Source organism: Pipistrellus kuhlii, unplaced genomic scaffold (genome assembly GCF_014108245.1).
Source record: "Pipistrellus kuhlii isolate mPipKuh1 unplaced genomic scaffold, mPipKuh1.p scaffold_m20_p_10, whole genome shotgun sequence".
Classification (NCBI taxonomy): domain Eukaryota; kingdom Metazoa; phylum Chordata; class Mammalia; order Chiroptera; family Vespertilionidae; genus Pipistrellus; species Pipistrellus kuhlii.
Window position 1 is genome coordinate 18,883,139 of NW_023425405.1, and position 20,644 is coordinate 18,903,782.

The 20,644-nt window shown below is 48.2% G+C and overlaps 1 protein-coding gene across 1 annotated transcript in view; it reads right to left on the minus strand.

Annotated features, from left to right (window-relative positions):
* The window catches only part of KIAA1549 (KIAA1549 ortholog), a 118,175-nt gene that overhangs the window by 63,214 nt on the left and 34,317 nt on the right, over positions 1-20,644 (minus strand). Inside the window, exon 2 of the mRNA XM_045577198.1 lies at positions 1,686-4,370. Coding sequence (XP_045433154.1) covers positions 1,686-4,370 — 2,685 coding nt within the window. The remainder of the gene's footprint in view (positions 1-1,685; positions 4,371-20,644) is intronic.

Here is a 20,644-nt window from a genome sequence, read left to right on the forward strand (position 1 = left end):
AGTCAATAAAAACCTTTTTTTTTTTAAATACATGGATCCCTAACAAAAAGACACATCAAACTCATTAAATGTATGTCATATGTGAAAGCTAATCCATGCTACATGTTTTATATTCTTAGCAATATTTCTAAAATGGTTTCTAATTATCTGTAGAATAAGAGATTCTAAAACATACACTAGAAGTATCATAAATTTCATAGAATCCAAGAGATAAATAAGCTTTCAGTAGTTCTTTTAATAAGCTCCTTGTAACTGTCCACTTTGTAGCTACTGTGCAACAATTGTGTACGAAGGAAGGAAAGTTCTTGTCTATTAGAAACTCTTTTCTCTCTCCTCTGGAGGGCTGTAGTCCCAAAAATGGAAGTTCACCACTTCGTCCCGACCTCCTCTCCCGCATTATTACCTCAGTCTAATCGCCAGCCACGCTGAATGTCCTTGGGCTGTCTGACCTCTCCTCCTGTGTTCACACCCTCAACCTGGGGGACACTTTCTTCCGTCTTCAGGTGATAGCCTTTCACTCACCCTTTACTGTGACCTCCAATTCACATTCTTCCAACCCCGTCCCCGATTATCCCAAATAGTCACTCTTCTAGAACTCTGCTTCAGCCATTCTCAACACAGCCGCCAGGAAAACATGACTCAGAGCCGCCCTACTAGACAGACTCCGAGCACCTTGAGGGATGGGACCAAGCCATTCATCTTTATATCCCTGGAAGCTTCTAAAAGTGTTTCACACATTCTCAGTGCTCCATCATTTCTCATCACATGAATTAACAAAGGGTCGCCTCCTTTGGGGAGAGCAGAGTTGGGGGATGGAATGCTTCAGCTACTCCCAGCCCTCTCAGAGGGTGGCAGAACCCTAAGGGTGAGCCGAGGACACAGGGCTCACGTCACTCAGCATGGAGAACCAAAACCCAGCATGTTCTCCTCCTCCCCCACCTCCACCTCTCCTTGCTCCTCCATTCCTTGTCCACTCCACTCCTCCTCTCTCTCCCTTGCCATCTTCTTCCCCTTGGTTCATGTCTACCCCTCGTCCCCATCAAAGTCAACACACACACACACACACACACACACATACACGCTGCTCAACAACAGCACATTGTCTATAAGTACACAGGCATGGCTCAAGCCTTCATGCACGCCCTGCCATTTCTCATGAAGAGCAAGTCAGACAGCCTGATCACTCTCTCTCGGCCCGGTCACCAGACTGGCACAGACATGGCAGCCAACGTACACTGGCTTCATGTAACAGACAGCTGCCTGTCGGCCAGTCACTCAGGTTTGTTTCAAGCATGACTTCTAAGCATGACTTCTAAGCATGGGTGCTGAGTTCCAAAGACACACATCCTAGCAACACTGCTAAGGTTTAAATCTTCTATGTATTCTTATTGCTACTACTAATTAAAATAACATATTTTGTGGATGCTCCGTATGCCAGGCACTGGGTCGAGTATTTTTTTATGCATTACAATGCAGTGGGTGCCAACAGCATCCTTATTGAATCACTGGGGAAACAGAGGCTTAGAGAAGCTAAGTAACTGAAGAACTCACAGGCAGTCAGCAAAGGAGTGAGGATCACTAACCCAGGATCTCTTGTGCCAGGATGCTACCTATCCCATAAGCATTTCCAACAGCTTCTTAGAAAGATCACCCCAACCGAAAGAGACAAGGAAGCAGGGCCTTACCAGTGGTGATCAGATAGGCGTCAGGAACAGTGATATCGCACACGTACGGCGGCCTGGTGGTGACCACTGCGGGCGTGGTAACCACGGCCTCGGGAGTGGAGGCGGACACAGGATGAAGGGATGGCGAGGGCGGGACTGTGCTGCCCCCATGGGGATTCTGACTCTCGGGGATGCTGTTCCGGGTGCCGTCGACAGCATCGTCGAGGGCAGTGCTGGAGGGAGACGTGCTCGGTTCAGTGGTCGTGTTCCCGGGCAAATCTGTGGATGTGGACGATGGGCCCACAAATACAGGCTCCGTGGGTGCAGGCAAGGAGACCACTTCAGAAACAGCTGAGGACGGGGACACGGCGATGACCAATGCTGTGGTGGTAGGAATGGCCTTGGAGAGAGAGGGTGAGACAGACGTGTGAGCACCCACAGCACTGATCTCCCCTTCGGGAGGTGCTGGAGTTGAAAAGAGAGAGGATTCCGTTAACGGGGGCGTCGTCTGAAAAGCAGTCAGAGGTGACGCTGAGGGCGCGCCAGCCGTCGAACTGCCAAGGCCGGGCTCGGAGCTGGAGGGCACCCGTGTGGGGACCGCAGACTCGTGGGGCACGAGTGCAAACTCAAAAGAAGAGGTAGTTTCTGTGAAAACTGAGGTAAAAGGGGCTTCAGAATCGGCCGCTGAGACGGCAGCTGCCTCAGAGGGCGTGAGGGACGTGGAAGAGAAGCTTGAGAGAAGTGACATCTCAGAGGAACCAGGTAGCAAAGTGGATGCACTTGAAAGAAGGTCTGAGCTCGGCCAGAGCGGAGAGAAGTCAAGGTCTGTGGCATCAGGAACAGGGAGCGGAGGTGACTGGGGACGGAAAGAGTCGGACAACGTAAGTGCCTCCACCGAGGTGGGAAAGGCCTGAGGGAGGACGGTGGACAGGTCACTTGACGTCGGAGATGGAGACGCAAGGACTTCTGAAGACCCAGGGGCTGAGGTGCTGGCTTCCAGCGGTGGTGTGGAGACAAAGCTGGATGCAAACCCCAAGATGCTTCCGGCTGCGTGTTGGGGAACGCTGGAGGGCCCTCGGGCAGGGAGCAGTGGGGCCTCCACGGAAGGCTCCAAACCGTAAGACGTGAAAGGAGCTGGGTCTCTGGAAGCAAGCGACGGCGTGTTTCCCTCGGCCGTGACGGAGAAAGACGAGGGGAGGAGCGCGCCGGGGACGGCCGAGGGAAGCACAGCTGTCACGCCGGGCGGCACGGCCTGCGTTTCCACGGCAGAGACAGAGCCGGAGGAGGCGGGATCGAGTGAGGCCGGCCGGGAGGGGCCGTGCGAAGGGTACGCCTGTGTGATCCCCATGCTCCTCACGTCCACCTCGGCCGAGAGACCCAGGCTTGTTTCTGAGATTTCCACAAACCGGGAGGAAAGGGGAACGACTGGTCTCGAGGGGAAAAGCACGTTATATTCTTGAGGATCTTCCTCAAATTCAGAGGAGTCCTCCGTGGTGCTGGTCGGGGGAGAGACGCTGCTTGCGGGAGAGACGCTGCTCGCGTCCCACACGGTCAGGGTCTCGGCGCTGTCCCCCGACCCCCCGTCTCTCTCCGCGAGGCTCGTGGACGGAACGTGCCGGGGGGATGCCGCAGAGCAGGCCCCGCACCACGTGGACGGTCTGGAGGGAGACGCCGGGCTCCAGACAGGAGTGTCGTCCCGATGGCTTGGGACCAGTGAGCTGCCAGGCAATCCGGACGCCTCCCGGGAATTGCCAGGAAGAGCGGGGTCGGGTGACACATCAGCTGACGCAGTGGAAAAGGACACGAACGTAAGAGGACTGGAAAACAAAGCGGAATCTACGCCGGAGCGGCTGCTCAAAGCCAGGGCCGTCGGGGATATGGCTGCCGCTGGAGATGTTCCTGGAGAGATGGTTTCTTCCAGGCTCTGACTCCAAGCAGTGGTCCCATCGGGGTGCCTGTCCGTGCCCGGGGCCAGAACCTCCTCCGGAGGCGCCGAGGCCGCCCCCGAGGCGGGGGATGGCTGAGTGAGGAGGCCATCACCTGTGGGCTGAGGCACCGAAGACGCAGAGCTAAAAAGGAGGGTTTCCGCACCCTCCGTTCCTGAAGCCACGGCCTCCAGCGAAGTCCTGCTTGATGAGGGTCCGTACGGGTCAGTAGGATAAAGCACCAAATTCCTACTCGGGGTTGGAATCATGGCCTCGGAAGTGAGAAACATGGACGGAAAGACACTGCAACGGCCGGGGGCCTCGGCACGCGCGGTGGGTGGCTGCGCTGTGACTTGCCAGGCGGACGTCACCCCTCCCTCTTGGGAAGGAACCGTGGGCAGGGGCGGCGTCAGCACGGAGCCTGCCGTCCCCTGGGGAGGCCCCGGGCGGCCGGCCGTGACGTCCTGCATCGGAGAGACCGCGCGGGAGGCGGCCCACGGAGTCTCTGGCAGAAAGTTATCCATCTCATCGTCCTCGACGACCACCTCATTGCTCGTCACCGACACAGAACTTGCCACGAAGATGCTGTGATCGGCTGAGCTCTGGGTCAGTGTTCCTTGGCTAAAAAAGGCTGCACCAAAAGCAGCAGTGGGTGGGGAGGACAGGAGGCGGAGAGGGCTGCTGGGCCGGGGCGCCGGGGCGGTCTGCGGTAAGGCCACGTGTGCGGTGCTGGGCTCCGCGGAGGGCGAGGACAGGCTGCGCTGCTCCACGGAGCGCTCGTCTGCAAGGCAAACACACGCCGGTCAGCGGCCAGGGCAGTCACACATCCACCCTCTGAGCCGATACCCACTCCCTGGGAGCGCCCGCGACTCACAGGCGTGAGCTAACGGGAAGCCAGAGACCGCCCGCACAGCTGCCAGGGCAGCACCTGCAAATGCTCACACGTTTGAGCTCCAGCTTTACTTAAGCTTGTGTGTGTGCGCGCACACAATGGCATTTTTTCTCTTACTTTCTAATGTCACCACAGAATGCTGGGGCTGGGGGAGGCCTTGGGAAATTGTCTAGCCCAGCGGTCAGCAAACTCATTAGTCAACAGAGACAAATATCAACAGGACGACCATTGAAATTTCCTTGGAGAGCCAAATTTTTTAAACTTAAACTTCTTCTAACGCCACTTCTCTTCAAAAGAGACTCGCCCAGGCCGTGGTTATTTTGTGGAAGAGCCACACTCAAGGGGCCATGTGGCTCTTGAGTCACAGTTTGCCGACCATTGGTCTAGTCCACATGTGTCAAACACAAGGCCCGCGGGCCAAATCCGTCCCGCCAGGCCTTGCAATGTGGCCCGCACCGCGCTGTCATCACTGCACTCCGCTGCGTTTCCATCACAATGACAGTTTATGACTGTTCAGTAAACCAGTCGGCCCGCGATTTAGGCTGGATTTTAGATTTTGGCCCCTTCTCTGATTGAGTTCGACACCCCTAGGACTCTAGTCCATTTTTTAAAAAAATATATTTTATTGATTTTTTTTTTTACAGAGAGGAAGGCAGAGGGCTAGAAACATCAATGAGAGAGATTCATCGATCAGCTGCCTCCTGCACACCCCCCACTGGAGATGTGCCCCCAACCAAGGTACATGCCCTTGACCGGAATCAAACTGGGGACCCTTCAGTCTGCAGGCCGATTGCTCTATCCACTGAGCCAAACCGGTTTGGGCTAGTCCATTCTCTTGAAAGAGAGTTCAGAGGAGGTAACTAAATCAAGTACACGTTCACCTGGACAGGGCGGTGCTGGAATCTGACCGTAAGCCCTCCTTAATGCCAAGCCCACGCTCTTTCTCCTCCCGCGGGCAGGCTCTTGAGAGAAATGAACATGGCAACTCTGACAGCATCCCTCCCTCCCTAGGTAAGAGAGTTCAACAGTTTCCTGGGTAGGGGGCCTTCTACCCCTTCGGCCTTGGACAACCTCCAGGCTCAGCTCTTCCGGCTCCCTGCTCCAGGTTCACGCCTTCCTGACTGTGCTCTGGCCAGATGATCTGCCTGCAATGGCCTGAACCAAATTCTCCCTGGCGCAGCACTTGGTACATTCTTGTCCCTCTGCCTGGAATGCCCTTCCCTGGCTCCACCCCCGGAGGATGCCTCCTAGTCCTGCAGCTGCAGCACAGGCACCACCCTCCTCAAGTAGGGTTAGTACCTCTCCCTGCCTTCTACTGTCACATCCCTTATCGTGCTCCGGGGAAACGACCTGTCTGCTCAGTGAGCTCCATGAGGGCAGGGACAGGTGATCTGTTTCCTTTACATAAAGCACGAGCCAATAAGCATCTGTTACATGAATGAATGAGCGGTCTCTCAGGACCGAGTTCTGATGCGTACCAAAAGCATCTTATCCTCTCACACTTTTGTACCCCCTGCCCTCATGGTAGCTCCCATTATCAGGTAAGCAGTGTACGTGTCTCCACCTCTGATTCAGAGGCGGGACATGCAGTGGCCGAGGCCCCTGACCAAGGCCCAGGGTACAGGGTAGTGTCCACTGCAGCACAGGCTGGGGACTAAGCAGCTATCGGGACTCATGGCCACATCCTCCCCTCACTCATCCAGACAATCTGCCAGAACACAATTACGTGAATCAGTATGGGGATAGTCTTGAATTCGCTCTTTATTTTTCAAGAGTCCATTTTTTCTATTCTATTCCTGGCAGTATGGCAGGCTAGAGATCTCAAAGCCTTCCCACTTCATATAACACTTAATTATGGTTAATAAATCTCCAAAAGCATCCTGTTGTGTAACTAAGTGAGCCTGTAAGACAATAGGGGGCATGGGCTGAGTGCAGGAGCAAAGCAGGAGCTGGACTATGGAAATCATCAAACACTGAAGTCACCAGGGAGCCCAGAGGGACACGAGACCAGACAGCCTAACACAGGCCAGCGACCACCACTTTTTCCATCTCATGGCACACACACTAATTACTAAAATTCTACGGCACACCAAAAAATATCTACTTTTTTGCAGATCTCACCAAACAATAGGTATAATTTTGACTCATTCATATAGGATGGCTATTGGTGTGCTGGCTGTTGTCATTTTTTTATTTGAAAATCTAAGGGAAAAGAGGTCAGGTATTGCAAGTTTTAAAAATTCTTGCAGCACACCAGTTGAAAATCACTGGTTTAGACTATAGGGGAAATGAGGGACATGTGTTGGGTCTGGACAAGTAAAGAACCAAAGGAAGACCATCTCTAAAAAGCAGAGACCCAGGAAGTGCCATAGTCTCAGGGAAAGCATGAATTAGGAAGAAAACAATCCATCCCTAAGAGGACAGCAAGAAAAAGTATCTGTCACAACTAACTTTGTGCAGATATTTTACAAAAAGTCTCCCCAAGTTTGGAACTTATACTATTTGTATGGCCCGAAAAAAGCATGTGCTGAGAGCCCTAGCTGGTTTGGTTCAGTGGATAGAGCATCAGTTCTGAAGGGTTCCGGGTTCGATTCTAGTCAAGAGCACATGCCTGGGTTGCAGGCTCAATCCCCAGCAGGGGATGTGCAGGAGGTAGCTGGTCAATGATTCTCTCTCATCATTGATGTTTCTAACTCTCTCTCCCTCTCCCTTCCCCTCTCTGTTTTTAAATATATTAAAAAAAAAAAAAAAAAAAAGTACATGCTGAGAATCATAAATTAAAATGGACCAGGTCTCCAACACCTATCCAAGCAAACATATAATAAATCATCTCTAGAAAAACACACTCTCAACCTAGGCATCAAAATATTCTGCAACTACTAGTAAATCTCCAACAAATTATTGCAAAATTTAAAATTATAAAACATAAGGCAATAAAGTACTATGGAAAAAGTCAAGAAACCACCCAAAAGAGAAAACAACAACAAACAAATAGTATCAATTCTGTAAAGACTTCAGATATTGAAATTATGAAATATATTTTTTAAAATATCTTACTACATTTAAAAGAATAAAGACAGAACAAAAAAACATGAGTAAGTAGCAAAAGACTATGAAAAGTGGCCAAAAATACTTGGTGGGGTAGGGGTGAGGGGGACAAAGAACATTTAGAAATAAATACATATGTGCCGAAACCGGTTTGGCTCAATGGATAGAGCGTCGGCTTGGGGACTGAAAGGTCCCAGGCTCGATTCCGGTCAAGGGCATGTACCTTGGTTGCGGGCATATCCCCAGTAGGGGGTGTGCAAGAGGCAGCTGATCCATGACTCTCTCTCATCGATGTTTCTAACTCTCTATCTCTCTCCCTTCCTCTCTGTACAAAATCAATAAAATATATATTAAAAAACAAAAAACAAAAAAACAAGAAATAAATATATATGTAATAATTTTTATTTTAAAACTCAATACACAATATATAATAAATAATAAACATCAATTTAGACATGGCTGAACAGAGATTTAGTGAACTGGAGGACAGATCTGAAAATTACTGAGAATGGAGCACAGAGAAATAAAAAATATATATATTTGTGTGTATACACACACACACACACACACACACACACACACGATATCTTTTTTAAAAAGAGGCATGATAGAATAAGATAATCCAATATACATTTGATCAAAGTTTTAAAAAGATGTAATTTGGGTAGAGACAATATTTAAAGAGATAACACTAAGTAAGAATTGTCCAAAATTAATAAGAGACATGAATCCCAGCCAGAAAGACCAAGAAATCCCAAGCAGGGTGAATGTTTTAAAAACCCATCCCTACTCACATGATGATGCCACAGGACACCAAAGAGAAAGAGAAACTGTAAGTGCTGTCAGAGCACAGGAATGGCAGTTGCACCATCAGATACCTACTTCACAGAATGAGGAGCCAAGTGACAGTGAAATAAAATCTTCAAAGTGCTAAGAAAAGCAAATCTGACATCTTAGTTTTGAATAACCAGCAATAATCTCTGTTAAAATAAGGACATTTTCAGAGAAGCAAAAAGTGGTTATACCAACAGAAGACCCTCAGTAGAGAAGTCTGTCTAAACAAGGATGATCCTCAACATCATTGATAAATTCTGCGACTTTAAGCAAAACACTGTTATCAATTTTACCAGAGGCTAATAAATATAAACAAGAGTTAAATTCCTACAGCATCTCACTAACATTATAACAAAACAACATTGAACAAAACAATGTTATTTGAGGACCTGCTATACTTTAAGAGGAAAGGTAATTCCAGAAAGAAGACCTGAGAAGAAGAAATAGAGAATAAATAAACGGTAAAGGCAGTATGGATAAATCTAAACAAATTCTAATGATATAAATGAGCAAATAATTGAATTAAAATAGCTTATTACAATCACACCAAAGCTGGAAAGAGGCAGTAGTAGTATTTTGACTCACTAGCAAAGATGGAAATCAAGAGTGAAAACTGAATAGTTTTTGTGTATATACACTAAAATTTATAAATGATATTTAGTCACACATTTACTAGAGGCTCAAGGCACGAAGATTCTTTTGGTCCCAGGTTCGATTCCAGTCAAGGGCATGTACTTTGGTTGCAGGCATATCCCCAGTGCCGGGTGTGTAGGAGGCAGCTGATCGATGTTTCTCTCTCATCGATGTTTCTGTCTATCTCTCTCCCTTCCTCTCTGTAAAAAAATCAATAAAATATATTAAAAAGAATGGGCTTCCTTCCCCTGGCAGCTGGCACCACCTCCACTAAGGCCAGAGCCACCTTTCTGCCTTCCCACGCTGACCAGAGGCCCAGAACGCAAGCATCCCAGCCACTCAGCACCTTTGTATACAAATTAACCCAGCATCTTTGTTGGGTTAATTTGCATACTCACTCCTGATTGGCTGGTGGGTGTGGTAAAGGTATGGTCAATTTGCATCTGTCTCTTTTATTAGTGTAGATATAGATAAAAATGTTTCTAGTTGGTTCCATCAGTATCTGAAAGTCACAAACTTGCACCAGCAAAAAAAGCTGCTTACTTTGAAGGGTCATATTCCTTTCTATGTAATATCTTTTTAAAAAGAAAAGAAGAAAACCATTTCTTAGAGATTTAAAGTGGTCTCACAGCAATATTTCTTGGCATCTGCTGTCTTCTATACAAGCTGGCTCTGGGGTTTCTTGTCTTGTGTGCTTTTACCATTTACCCACCACATTCCCAGCCTGCATAAGAGCACACATGGTACTTATCACCCAGGTAAAGCAGCAGCTGTTCTTTTCTATCTTAAAGGTTAAAGAGTTACACGTTTAAGAAGTCACGAAGTCAACATCCTGTCCAAACATGTAGCAGACAGATTTGAATGTTTTCCGAAGGATAAAGCATTTGTGTTATAATTTATTTCAATATATAACACGGAGTGAGAATTCTTTTTAAATGAACCAGAAACATATTTTTAAGTGCACCAGAAGACTGCAAGAGATAAAATAACAAGAAAAAGGCACCATTTAGTGGCTAATGTATGGGCCCAAGTATCTGACATAAATTAGAATTCAATAAACTCTGTCTTTGAAGGACAGGGAAGAGGGAAGACAAAGTGGTTAAAAGAATGAAAAATTCTGAAACTTCCCTTTAGGAAATTTGAGGTGTGCCAAGCAATGCCCCCCTTCTCCTCACACCCCTCTCTCCTTTTTGTTTTCTTTTTTTTGGCCAAGCTCCAGGCGAGAGACACCAGCGCTGAAGAGACAGCAGCTGAAATGCCAGGGGAATTACTTCTAGAATTAATTCAGGAAGAGCTTAGAAAACCCAGGTGAGTCCCTCTCGCAGCAGAAAAGGCTTCAGGGACTCTCATTTCAAGCCCCAGAGATCAATTTTCAAGCTCTAAAGCGTTAGTGCACAATAGGTTCTCTCTGTGTTCTCTCAGAGAGAAAGGAACAATGTTGGGGCGATGCCAGTGCCTCTCAGACTTCTGAGTGCACACAAATGACATGGGGGACCTTATTTTAAATGCAGGGGCTGTCCCAAGGGGCTAGGGTGGGCGCTGAGCTTTAGTTGCTCCCAGGTGTGGGCAATTCTGCAACCAAACTCTGACTACCCTGTTTCCCCGAAAATAAGACAGTGTCTTATATTAATTTTTTCTCCCAAAGTTGCGCTAGGTCTTATTTTCAGGGGATGTCTTATCTTTCCATGCGCTAGGTCTTATTTTCGGAGGATGTCTTATTTTCGGGGAAACCCGGTAGCAAGTGCTGAGGCTCTTTCTCCCACATGGACCACACAACACGTGCTTCCTGGGTGCCTCTCTAATTCCTCATCCTGGGCTAGGGTCCTGCCATGCTGTGCCTGGGTAACAGAGCAGAAAGTGCCCTCTAGCCATGCTGAGTAACTGATTAAAAACTCACAAGGCAAACCCACAGAATGCACAACACCGACAATGGACTTTGGAGACAGTGCTGTGTCGGTGTAGGTTCATGGATGGTAACAAACATACCAGGGTGATGTCGACAATGGAGGAGGCTGAGCATCTGCGGGGGCAGGGGGTGCATGGGAAATCTCTGCACCTCTCCCTCAATTTTGCTGTGAACACAAAACTGTTCTTAAAAATATTTTTAAAAAACATATAATACTGAATGGCACCTGTAATTGAAAAATAAATTTATTTTGCCCTGGTGGGATGGCTTACATAATTATGCAGGGGCATCCTCCCATACACTAAAGGTTGTATTAATAAGTTCAATTCCAGGTCAGGGTGTGTACAGGAGGCAACCACTAGATGTTTCTCTCCCATTGATGTTTCTCTCTCTCTAAAATCAATAAACATCCTCAGGTGAGGATTAAAAAAATAAAGATAAGTTTCACTTAAACATTTTAAAAATATATAAAGCATTTTAAAAGCTTTACTATATATCCTTTTTAATGTTTTTAAAAACTTTATTATATATAAGCTCTGTAACATATATAATACTCCATATGTTGTGTCTACACTAATAAAAGAGAAACATGAAAATTGACCGCACCTCCGGTATGCCCACTAGCCATGCCAACCAGCCAATTAGGAGTGAGTATGCAAATTAACCCAACCAAGATGGCTACAGCCATGGACTGAGCAGGAGGCTTGGGTTTTCCCAGCAATGGAGGAAGCCAAGTTTCCCAACTGCCCTGGCTGGCCCTGGTCTCCGCTCAAGGCTATAAAGTTTCAATTATAGAAGATAAATAAATAGCAACAAAAATGGCAACAGCCACAGAGCCAGAGAGAGCAGGAGGCTTGGGCTGCCCCTGGCGATGTAGGAAGCCAAGCTTCTGCAGTCTTGGCCTGCCCTGGCCTCTGCTCAAGGATACAAAGTTTCAATTATAGAAGATAAGTAAATTCCAGATACCAGGCCTCTCCTTGGGTTGCCGGGGGGGCGTGGCCAGCCTGCAAACCACCACAGGCCCCTCACCCAGGCCGCCCCACAACCCAAGGGAACCCCAACCCTGATCCAGGACACACTTCAGGGCAAACCAGCTGGACCCCACCCATGACCAGGCCTCTATCCTATCTAATAAAAGAGTAATATGCAGATTGATATCACTCCAACACACAAGATGGCTGCCCCCATGTGGTCAAAGATAGCTGTCCCTGTGTGGACACAAGATGGCCAGCAGGGGAGGGCATTTGGGAGAAACCAGGCCTGCAAGGGAGGGCAGTTGTGAGTGATCAGGCCAGGATGGAAAGGCAATTGGGAAGGACCAGACCTGCAAGGGAGGGTAGTTGGGGCAATCAAGGCTGCAGGGGAAAACCATTAGGGGTGACTAGTTGGCAGAGGAGGGAAGTTGGGGGCAACTGGGCCTGCAGGGAAGGACAGTTGGGGGGGACCCATACCAGCAGGAAGAGCAGCTGGGGGGGACCAGGCCTACAGAAGAGGACAGTTAGGAGTGACCAGGCCTGCAAGGAAGGGCAGTTAGGGGAGATCAAGCCTTCAGGGGAGGGCAGTTAGGGGTAAACAGGCCTGCAGCGAGGGCGGTAAGGGGCAATCAGGCTGGCAGGGGAGCAGTTAGACATCAATCAGGCTGGCAGGGGAATGGTTAGGGGGTGATCAGGCTGGCAGGCAAAAGTGGTTAGAGGCAATCAGGAAGTCAGGCAGGTGAGCAGTTGGGAGCCAGCAGTCTGGATTGTGAGAGGGATATGCCCTCGAGGGGTCCCAGGTTGGAGAGGGGTGCAGGTTGGGCTGAAGGACATACCCCAGCCTCTGGCATATTATATATATTATAAAGCTTATTATAAATAATAAAGCTTTTAAAAAACACTTTTTAAAAAGACGGAGAGATGCCTGCCTCTAGGAACCTGTCCATCTTACACATGCAAGATAATGTGGTGTTTTACTTTTTTGTCATATTTTCCTATTTGAAAATCTTCCCTACATATAACAGTCTATCAGGGAGCCATGGGCTTCTCAAGCTGAATAAATTCTTTAAGACGGTGGCCAATCCCCGCCCACTGCCAAGGAGGCTCAGAGTTTAAGCTGACTTGCTTAAAATAGACCCGGAATTATCTATAGACAACTCTTTTGAGAGGTTTAGTTGTGTAGGGAAGAGAGGGATAAGATGGGAACTGGAATGTCCACAGACAAAAGATAAGAATCACTGAGGAGCTCATTAAAGAGGCAGGCTTCTACAAATGCAAAACATTAATCTAATCAAGGGAAAACAACAGGCAAACCCAGAGACAATCTCTAAAAGTCCCCACTTTTCAAAGATCTCAAGGTCATAAAAGACAAAGACTGAGGGACTGTAAGATGTGACATCCAAATGCAATGTGTGGTTCTGGAACAGAAAAACTGGGGAAACCAGTGAGATCCTATAAAGTCTGCAGTCTTGTTAACACATTTGTGCCAGCATTAACTTCTGAGTTTTGATGATTCTACTATGACTCCACAGATGTTAACATGAGGGAAAGCAGAGTAAATGTATATGCGAACTCTGTATTAACTTTGCTATACGTCTAAAATTCTTTCAAAATAAACCTAAAATAACTCAGCTGGGCCTGGGGTTCAGGAATTGATGAGTATGTTTGTGTTTACTGGTGTTCTTGTTGTCTTATAATCTAGGTTTTGAAACAGTACCATAAAGAATTGTAATGCAAGTTCAGGAACCTTTCTTTGGAAAGTGCTGGACCAGAGCAATGCTGATGGAACTGAAGATGTGGAGGAGAAGTGATGAGCCCGGGTGGCTGAGAAGAAAGAAGAAAATGGAATCCAGAGACTGAGATGGTGAGAGCAGAAACTGGTCAGCTGCACAGATTTTCTGGTGACAATGGAATTCTGGTCAGGGTGGCGGTTGGGGCAGCGTGCACCAAGATAGCAGAGGGCGTGTGAAGTACACATGGAGAGCAAGGCGAGGAGGCTGCCTCCAGACAGGAAATCTGACGGCCTTTCTCTACCATGGGAACTACAGCCTGAAGCCAGAAAGCAGGTTTCACACGTCCCAGGTAAGGAAAACCGCGGTGCCCAAACCAGCATTTCCGACTACAGCTGGCCCTGGGAACTGACCCAAAGAGCAATCGCTGATGAGCCCTCTGCACAGAAAAGTATCCACCTCAGGTGGAATGACAGATAACTGACTGCCAATCCCCAATGTTTTAAGATCTCAAGACTATGTAAAAACCCCTTTTAGAAATCTTCCTTTGACATCCTTTGTTTCTCAACTTTTCTTCAGTCACAGACAACATTAAAATGTCTGAACTGCCGCCTTATTTCACATCTGGAATGGAGTGAATTGTGCCATTCCTCCCCAACTCACATGTTGAAGGTCTAACCCCAATGGAGACAGGGCCTTTAGGAGGTAATGCTAAATGAGGGCATGAGGGTGGGCCTTGATCCAATGAACTGGCATCCTCCTAAGAGAGAGACAGACAGCAGAGCTCGCTCTCTCAACCACTCTCACAGAGGAAAGGCTGTGGAGAACACAGAAAGAGCGGCCTCGCCAGAAACCAACCCTACTGGCACTCCGATCTTGGACTTCCAGCCTCCAGAAGTATGAGAAAATAAAGTTCTGTTGTTGAAGTAATTCAGTCTGCGGTACTTGGCTATGGCAGCCCTACTAACTAAGATGACATCTGTCTTTCCTGACTCCAACAAGAGGCCCCGAGGACAGAGATGATCAGAAACAGGTCTCACCTGGCCCACCCCAGGTTCCCTAACTACCAACCTCGTATAACTCACTCCCCACTCCTGGGTCTCAGTTTCCTCTTCTGTGAATAAGGTATAGGGTTCCTGCCCTGACCAGTGTGTCTCATTTGGTTGGAGCACTGACCCGTACAATGAAAGGTCATGGATTCGATTCCCAGTCAGGGAACATATGGGAAGCAACTAATGTCTGTCTGTCTCTCTCTCTCTCTCTCTCTCTCTCTCTCTCTCTCTCTCTCTTTCTTCACCCCCCTCTCCCTTCTTCTCTCACTAAAATCAATAAAACATATCCTTGGGTTCCTGAGAATTGCCATCAGGAGAATGGGTGTTAGTCAGAGTGCTGAGTTTCTATGGACAAACATGAAAAATGGCCCGGTGCTACTGCTGTCCGGCTTTCTCCCTCAGGGCTCTCTGTCATTTGCAATGGGAATAACTCTGGCTCCATAAGCAGAAGGGGGATTCAATGGAAGGATAACCAAAGGGTTCATAGAATGGACAGGGCAGCTCAGGGTCAGAACCATCAAAGCCCCGGAGAAGCCCTCTGGGGGCTCACTGCTGGGGTGTCCATCGATGACACCACGCTGGGACTGCCACTGGCACAGCTCCCATGGGCCCTTCATTCCCCCTCAAGATCCAAAGTCCAGCTGGGAGTGCCCCTGGTCACACGTAGGTCACATGCCACACTGCCTGGTCAGCCCTGCAGCCCTCTGAACCTCACACAATGAAGGCTTCCCCAGAAAGGGAGAGGGCAACCCTCAAATGACAAATGGCCACTGCATCAGTCGTGGGGGCTTTAGTTTTAGCTAATAAAATGCACAACTCTTCAGCAAGGGGGCCCAAAGTTCCAGAACATTCCACAGAGAACAGGTCCTGTTCTATCTAAAACTTGCTCTATTCCCTGGGAGAAATCCCTCATAGTCAGTCAACCTTCCCCTTCCTCCTCTAGCGATGGGGACAGAGATAACAACTGTGACTTCACTGGAACATGAAGAGAACTAAAAAAATTGCAATCAAACAATACTGAAATGATGGTACCACCAAGCCTTCTAAAAATGCATGTGATAGCCCTAACTGGTTTGGCTCAGTGGATACAGCATCAGCCTGCGGACCAAAAGTCCCAGGTTCGATTCCGGCCAAGGGCATGTACCTTGGTTGCAGGCACATCCCCTGTAGGAGGTGTGCAGGGGGCAGCTGATGGACGTTTCTCTCTCATCGATGTTTCTAGCTCTCTATCCCTCTCCCTTCCTCTCTGTAAAGTATCAATAAAATATATTAAAACAAATAAATAAAAACGTATGCTATTATAGTAAAACATCAGCATAGGCTTCGTGGTGGAATTTAGAGATTCCCTGTTTCTTTACATGGTTTTCTCATTGAAAGATAGGGGGATGCTAAAATGTTCGGTTAATTCAAAGCGTGCTACAGAGTACTTATCGGAAGATGCTGTGTTTCACTTTGTTCTGCTTTACTCTTTCCCAAATAAAGTGCAATCCTCTTTACCAACCTGGAACGCAAGCCTGTCAGCACTTTAAGTAACCAAAACAAACCAAACTAAATACTCGATTCACTGAGAACAAAGGAGGAAAAACTCTCAGTCAGCCATCTGTTTCTAAAATAATTTAATTCAAAACACAGTCCCATAACAGGGAAAAGGACACCATGGCTCCGAGATAATCTCCTGGCTCCAATTACTCTCAGAGCTGGAATGGCACACGACATCCTGTGACTAAGCATGAGGGGGCACTTTCCCTCCCAAACCCAGGGCCAGCAGCCCAGGGTCCCCACTCAAACGCCCCAAACAAAGTGACTGAGAGACATCGCTGTCTCGGTGGATGGGTCTAATTCCAGCGAACAGTACAGAGCTTATGCTGCAGGCTCAATCGCTTCTTCAGCTCTAACGTAAGCTTTTATTTTCTATTGAGGGGAAGAGGGGGCAGGACACTTAAAAGAGAGAGGAGGGGGGCATTCCGGCTAGAAGCAGACGCACGGACAAAGGCTCCAGGTCTGGACAATGCGGGATGTGTCTGTGTAACAAACAGCAGTGGCTCCAATGAGCTGCAGAGAACACTAGGAGAGTTGGCTGAGGAGTGTGAGAATGTCGGTAGACAATGGGGAGCCACTGGGTATTTTGAGCAAAATGGCCTTTTTATCAAAGTTATAGTGTGGGCCGAAACCAGTTTGGCTCAGTGGATAGAGCGTTGGCCTGCGGACTGCAGGATCCTAGGTTCGATTCCGGTCAAGGGCATGTACCTTGGTTGTGGGCACATCCCTAGTGGGGGTGTGCAGGAGGCAGCTGATCAATGTCTCTCTCATATTGATGTTTCTAACTCTCTAGCCCTCTCAATTCCTCTCTGTAAAAAAAAAAATCAATAAAATATATGTGTGTGTTTTTTTTTTAAGTTACAGTGTGGAAGAATTAGCCTGGCAGAGTGAAGCACAAAATGGTAACCTACCTCACTGGTACGCTCAGGTACCCAGGAGAGGGGCCGGGGTATGGAGAGAATGACCTGACGTGAATAGAAAGGAAGGTGTAAGTAAAAGAAACCACACAAAGGTTAAATAGATGGTAAGACTTAGCAGCTGGTGGGATGACGGGTCAAGAGAGAAGAAAAAGTCCAAAGTGATTTTTTAAATTTTTTTTGTGAGAGGAAGGGAGAGGGAGAGAGAAGAGAAACATAGATTGGCTGCCTCCTGCATGCCCCCCGGTGGATGGAGCCCGCCACCCAGGGGATGGAGCCCACTACCCAGGCCAAAATCCAACTAATAACCTTTCAGTGCAAGCCATGACACCCAACCAACTGAACCACACCAGCCAGGGCCCCAAGGTGATTTTGAGTCAACTGCCCACCACAGACAACTACACTTGAGTATCTACTGGCCCTTAAAAAAGCCCTGGTCCTCCCTCATATGCCAGTTAATCACTCATCCTCACAGTCAGGTTCTTCTGGTGTAACTCTCAAACCCCATCCCTGATCACCTTTGTCATTGTGGGCTCGGAACTCCACCTGGCGCCGCCTCCCCTGAAGAGATGGGCTGTCGGGGTGCAGGAGGCAGAAAGGTTCTGAGACGCTGGACACTGACCCTGCTTCCTTACTCACTCGGAGTTTGGTTCAAGCACCAGGAGAGCTCAGAGCATCCCCAAACATGCCTTCGCACTCACAACAAACAGGAGGCTGCTTCGCTCAGTGCACAGTGACGGCGCACGCCCTGAGCACAAAGGGCGGCAGCCCAGCGAGACTGAGCCCCTCCCACAGGACAGTTAGTTCTCCACGTGTGCACGGTGTCCCCAGAGCTATGGGACACCCCCTCCAAGGCACCCTAACCCCTGGGCTCTCGAGTCCAGGAAAGCTGTGACCGCCCCTGCCCTGACCAGAAGTGTGTTCCTGGCCACAGCAATCAGTCTGGGCTGTGGTTTTTTTGTCCCCACCAGCCAGGACCCACCCTAAGCCCTGAAGCTGCCTCTAGCGCCTCCAACCTGTCTGGAGTTTTCTGACACGCAGACCTGATCAATCCATAGCTGTCTATTTGAAGTTTGCGGAGGTTTATCAGACCCGTCTTAAGATCCTCCGGTGGTCTGTAACAGCCTTCAGAAACCCAAAGTCCTCAGCTGTCACACAAGAGCCCTATCCCCAGTCACTGCCTGTCTTGCTGGTGTCGCCTCCCTCACAACCAGCGCACACGCCAGCCATTCAAGAATTTTTTCTGACCACTGCGCTTTGGCTAAGGCTGTCCCTTCTTTCCCTAACTCCTACCATGCTGCCAGATCTGACATTTCCCATCCTCCCCAGAATCCTGTGTATGTTTTCCTCCCAGAACCTAAATTGCAATTTGGGGCTTGCTCATCTGCCGCCCTACTATGAGGAGCCACTTGAAGGAAAAGACCGTCTCTTTTTTTTTTAAATATATTTTATTGATTTTTCACAGAGAGGAAGAGAGAGGGATAGAGAGTTAGAAACATCAATGAGAGAGAATCATCGATCAGCTGCCTCTTGCACACCCCCTACCGGGGATGTGCCCGCAACCAAGGTACATGCCCTTGACCGGAATCGAACCCGGGACCTTTCAGTCCGCAGGCCGATGCTCTTTCCACTGAGCCAAACCGGTCCCGGCAAGACCGTCTCTTTTCTGAGTCTGTCTCCCATGTCTCGCTCGAAGCCTGACATGTTCATTCACTTATTCAATCACTCATAAATCCAACAAACATCTTCCGATCACAGAAGCTAAGGGCAGGGTATGGAGTATCAGCCAAGACAGAAAGGTCTGCTGCCCACAGACCTTACAACGGACAGGAGGAGACAGACACAATAATTATGAAATGAGGAGATGGCTAAGGAAATGAGCAAAGCGCTATGACGGAGAAGGATGGACAGGGAAGGTCATGACAGGTGCTTTGAAGAGGTCGTGTCTGAGAAGGATGAGGAGCCGGGAGAAAACAGAGAGGGGGAGACCGCGCTGGGCAGAGGGGATAACGTGTGCAAAGGCTGCGGCGGGAAAGATCTTGCCAGATGTGGAAAGAGCTGGTGTGCAAGGTGCAGAGCCAGCAAAAGGGAGCCGGCTCAGGCAAGGCTGGCATGGGAGGCGGGAGCCAGTTCCAGGTGGGTGGGGAAGTGATCCTAGTGCTCATGAGAGCAATCTGGACGGAGGATACAGACTGGGTGATTGTCTGCAGAGAGATGGTAATTGGAGACCGAGGAGAAAGTCCGACTCCCACTCCCCAGAAAGCTGCATTTATTTAACGAAGTGGCAGGAGAAGCCAGGATTCTGCAACCCTCAGAAGGGGCCACCTTTAGCAATCACACCAAACACAGCGCTTATTTACATAAACGTCTTCCACAGCCTAATTCAGCCAAGCACACACATTATTCTCACCCTTCCTTGTTTCCACTCACGGACGATCTTTCCCAAACCCCCCCTCCTGCCTGCTTATTGGTATGAAGAGCCTACTGATTAGCAATTACCCATCGCGTTAAGTCTCTAAATATCTATAATTATGACTGCTGTTGGTTTATTCCAGGCCTCCGTGGGACTCCTGGCTGAGGAGTGACATGACGTTAATGTAAACACTAATTTGCCAAGAAACTCACCAGACCAAATACACAGATAAGCCAGCAGGCAGTTTTCCCAACACGGAGGTTCTAACAATACAGAGAGTTCCATAGTTGTTGTTTTTTTCCTACTTAAAGTGTTTAAATGCCACCAATAAACCAATTCAGCATTTCTAATAACTTTTTATTATGAAATTTTCAAACATACACAAAAGTTGAAAGACTAGAACACCAACGTTTGGCCACGGTCACTTCACCAACTCCCACAACTTTATTTTATTTAACGAAAGTGAAGCAAAGCCCAGATGCCATTCATTTCACTAATACATACTTCAGCACCTCCAATAAAGACTTTTGAAAATCGTAACCACAACCACTATCACTGCCAACAAAATAAAAAATAACTCCTGGCATCATCTAATTATCCAGTCTATACTTAGTTCTCCTTGACAGCCTCCGAATGTTTTTGTACAACTGCTGTTTTCAATTTGGGACCCACACCAGGGGCACACGTGGCTTCGGCTGGTATGTCCCTTTTACTCTAGGACAGTTTTCCACTCCTTTTTTTCCCCCCCCTTTTCTTTTTTAATTAAGCTCTCACTATTTACTTGTTACAGAAAAAGGTCATCTGTCCTTGTGGATGACCCATAATCTATCTTTGGCTGACTATAATCTTATGGTGTCATTTAACATGTTCTTCTAAGCCTCAAATCTATAACTCAAGAATGTCAAACTTGTTGTCGACGGGCCGCATGTGTCGGCCGCGAGTTTGACATGCTTGCTATAACTGATTGGTAAGATCGAGAGCCTTCACCAGATTCAGGGTCAATACTTTTGTCAAGGATACTTTCTAGGCGGTCCTCTGTATTCCTACTGCATCACCTCCGGAAGTGCCTAGCATCTGGCTGTCCCACTCTGAGGGGCTATTGGTGGTGACAGTCTGC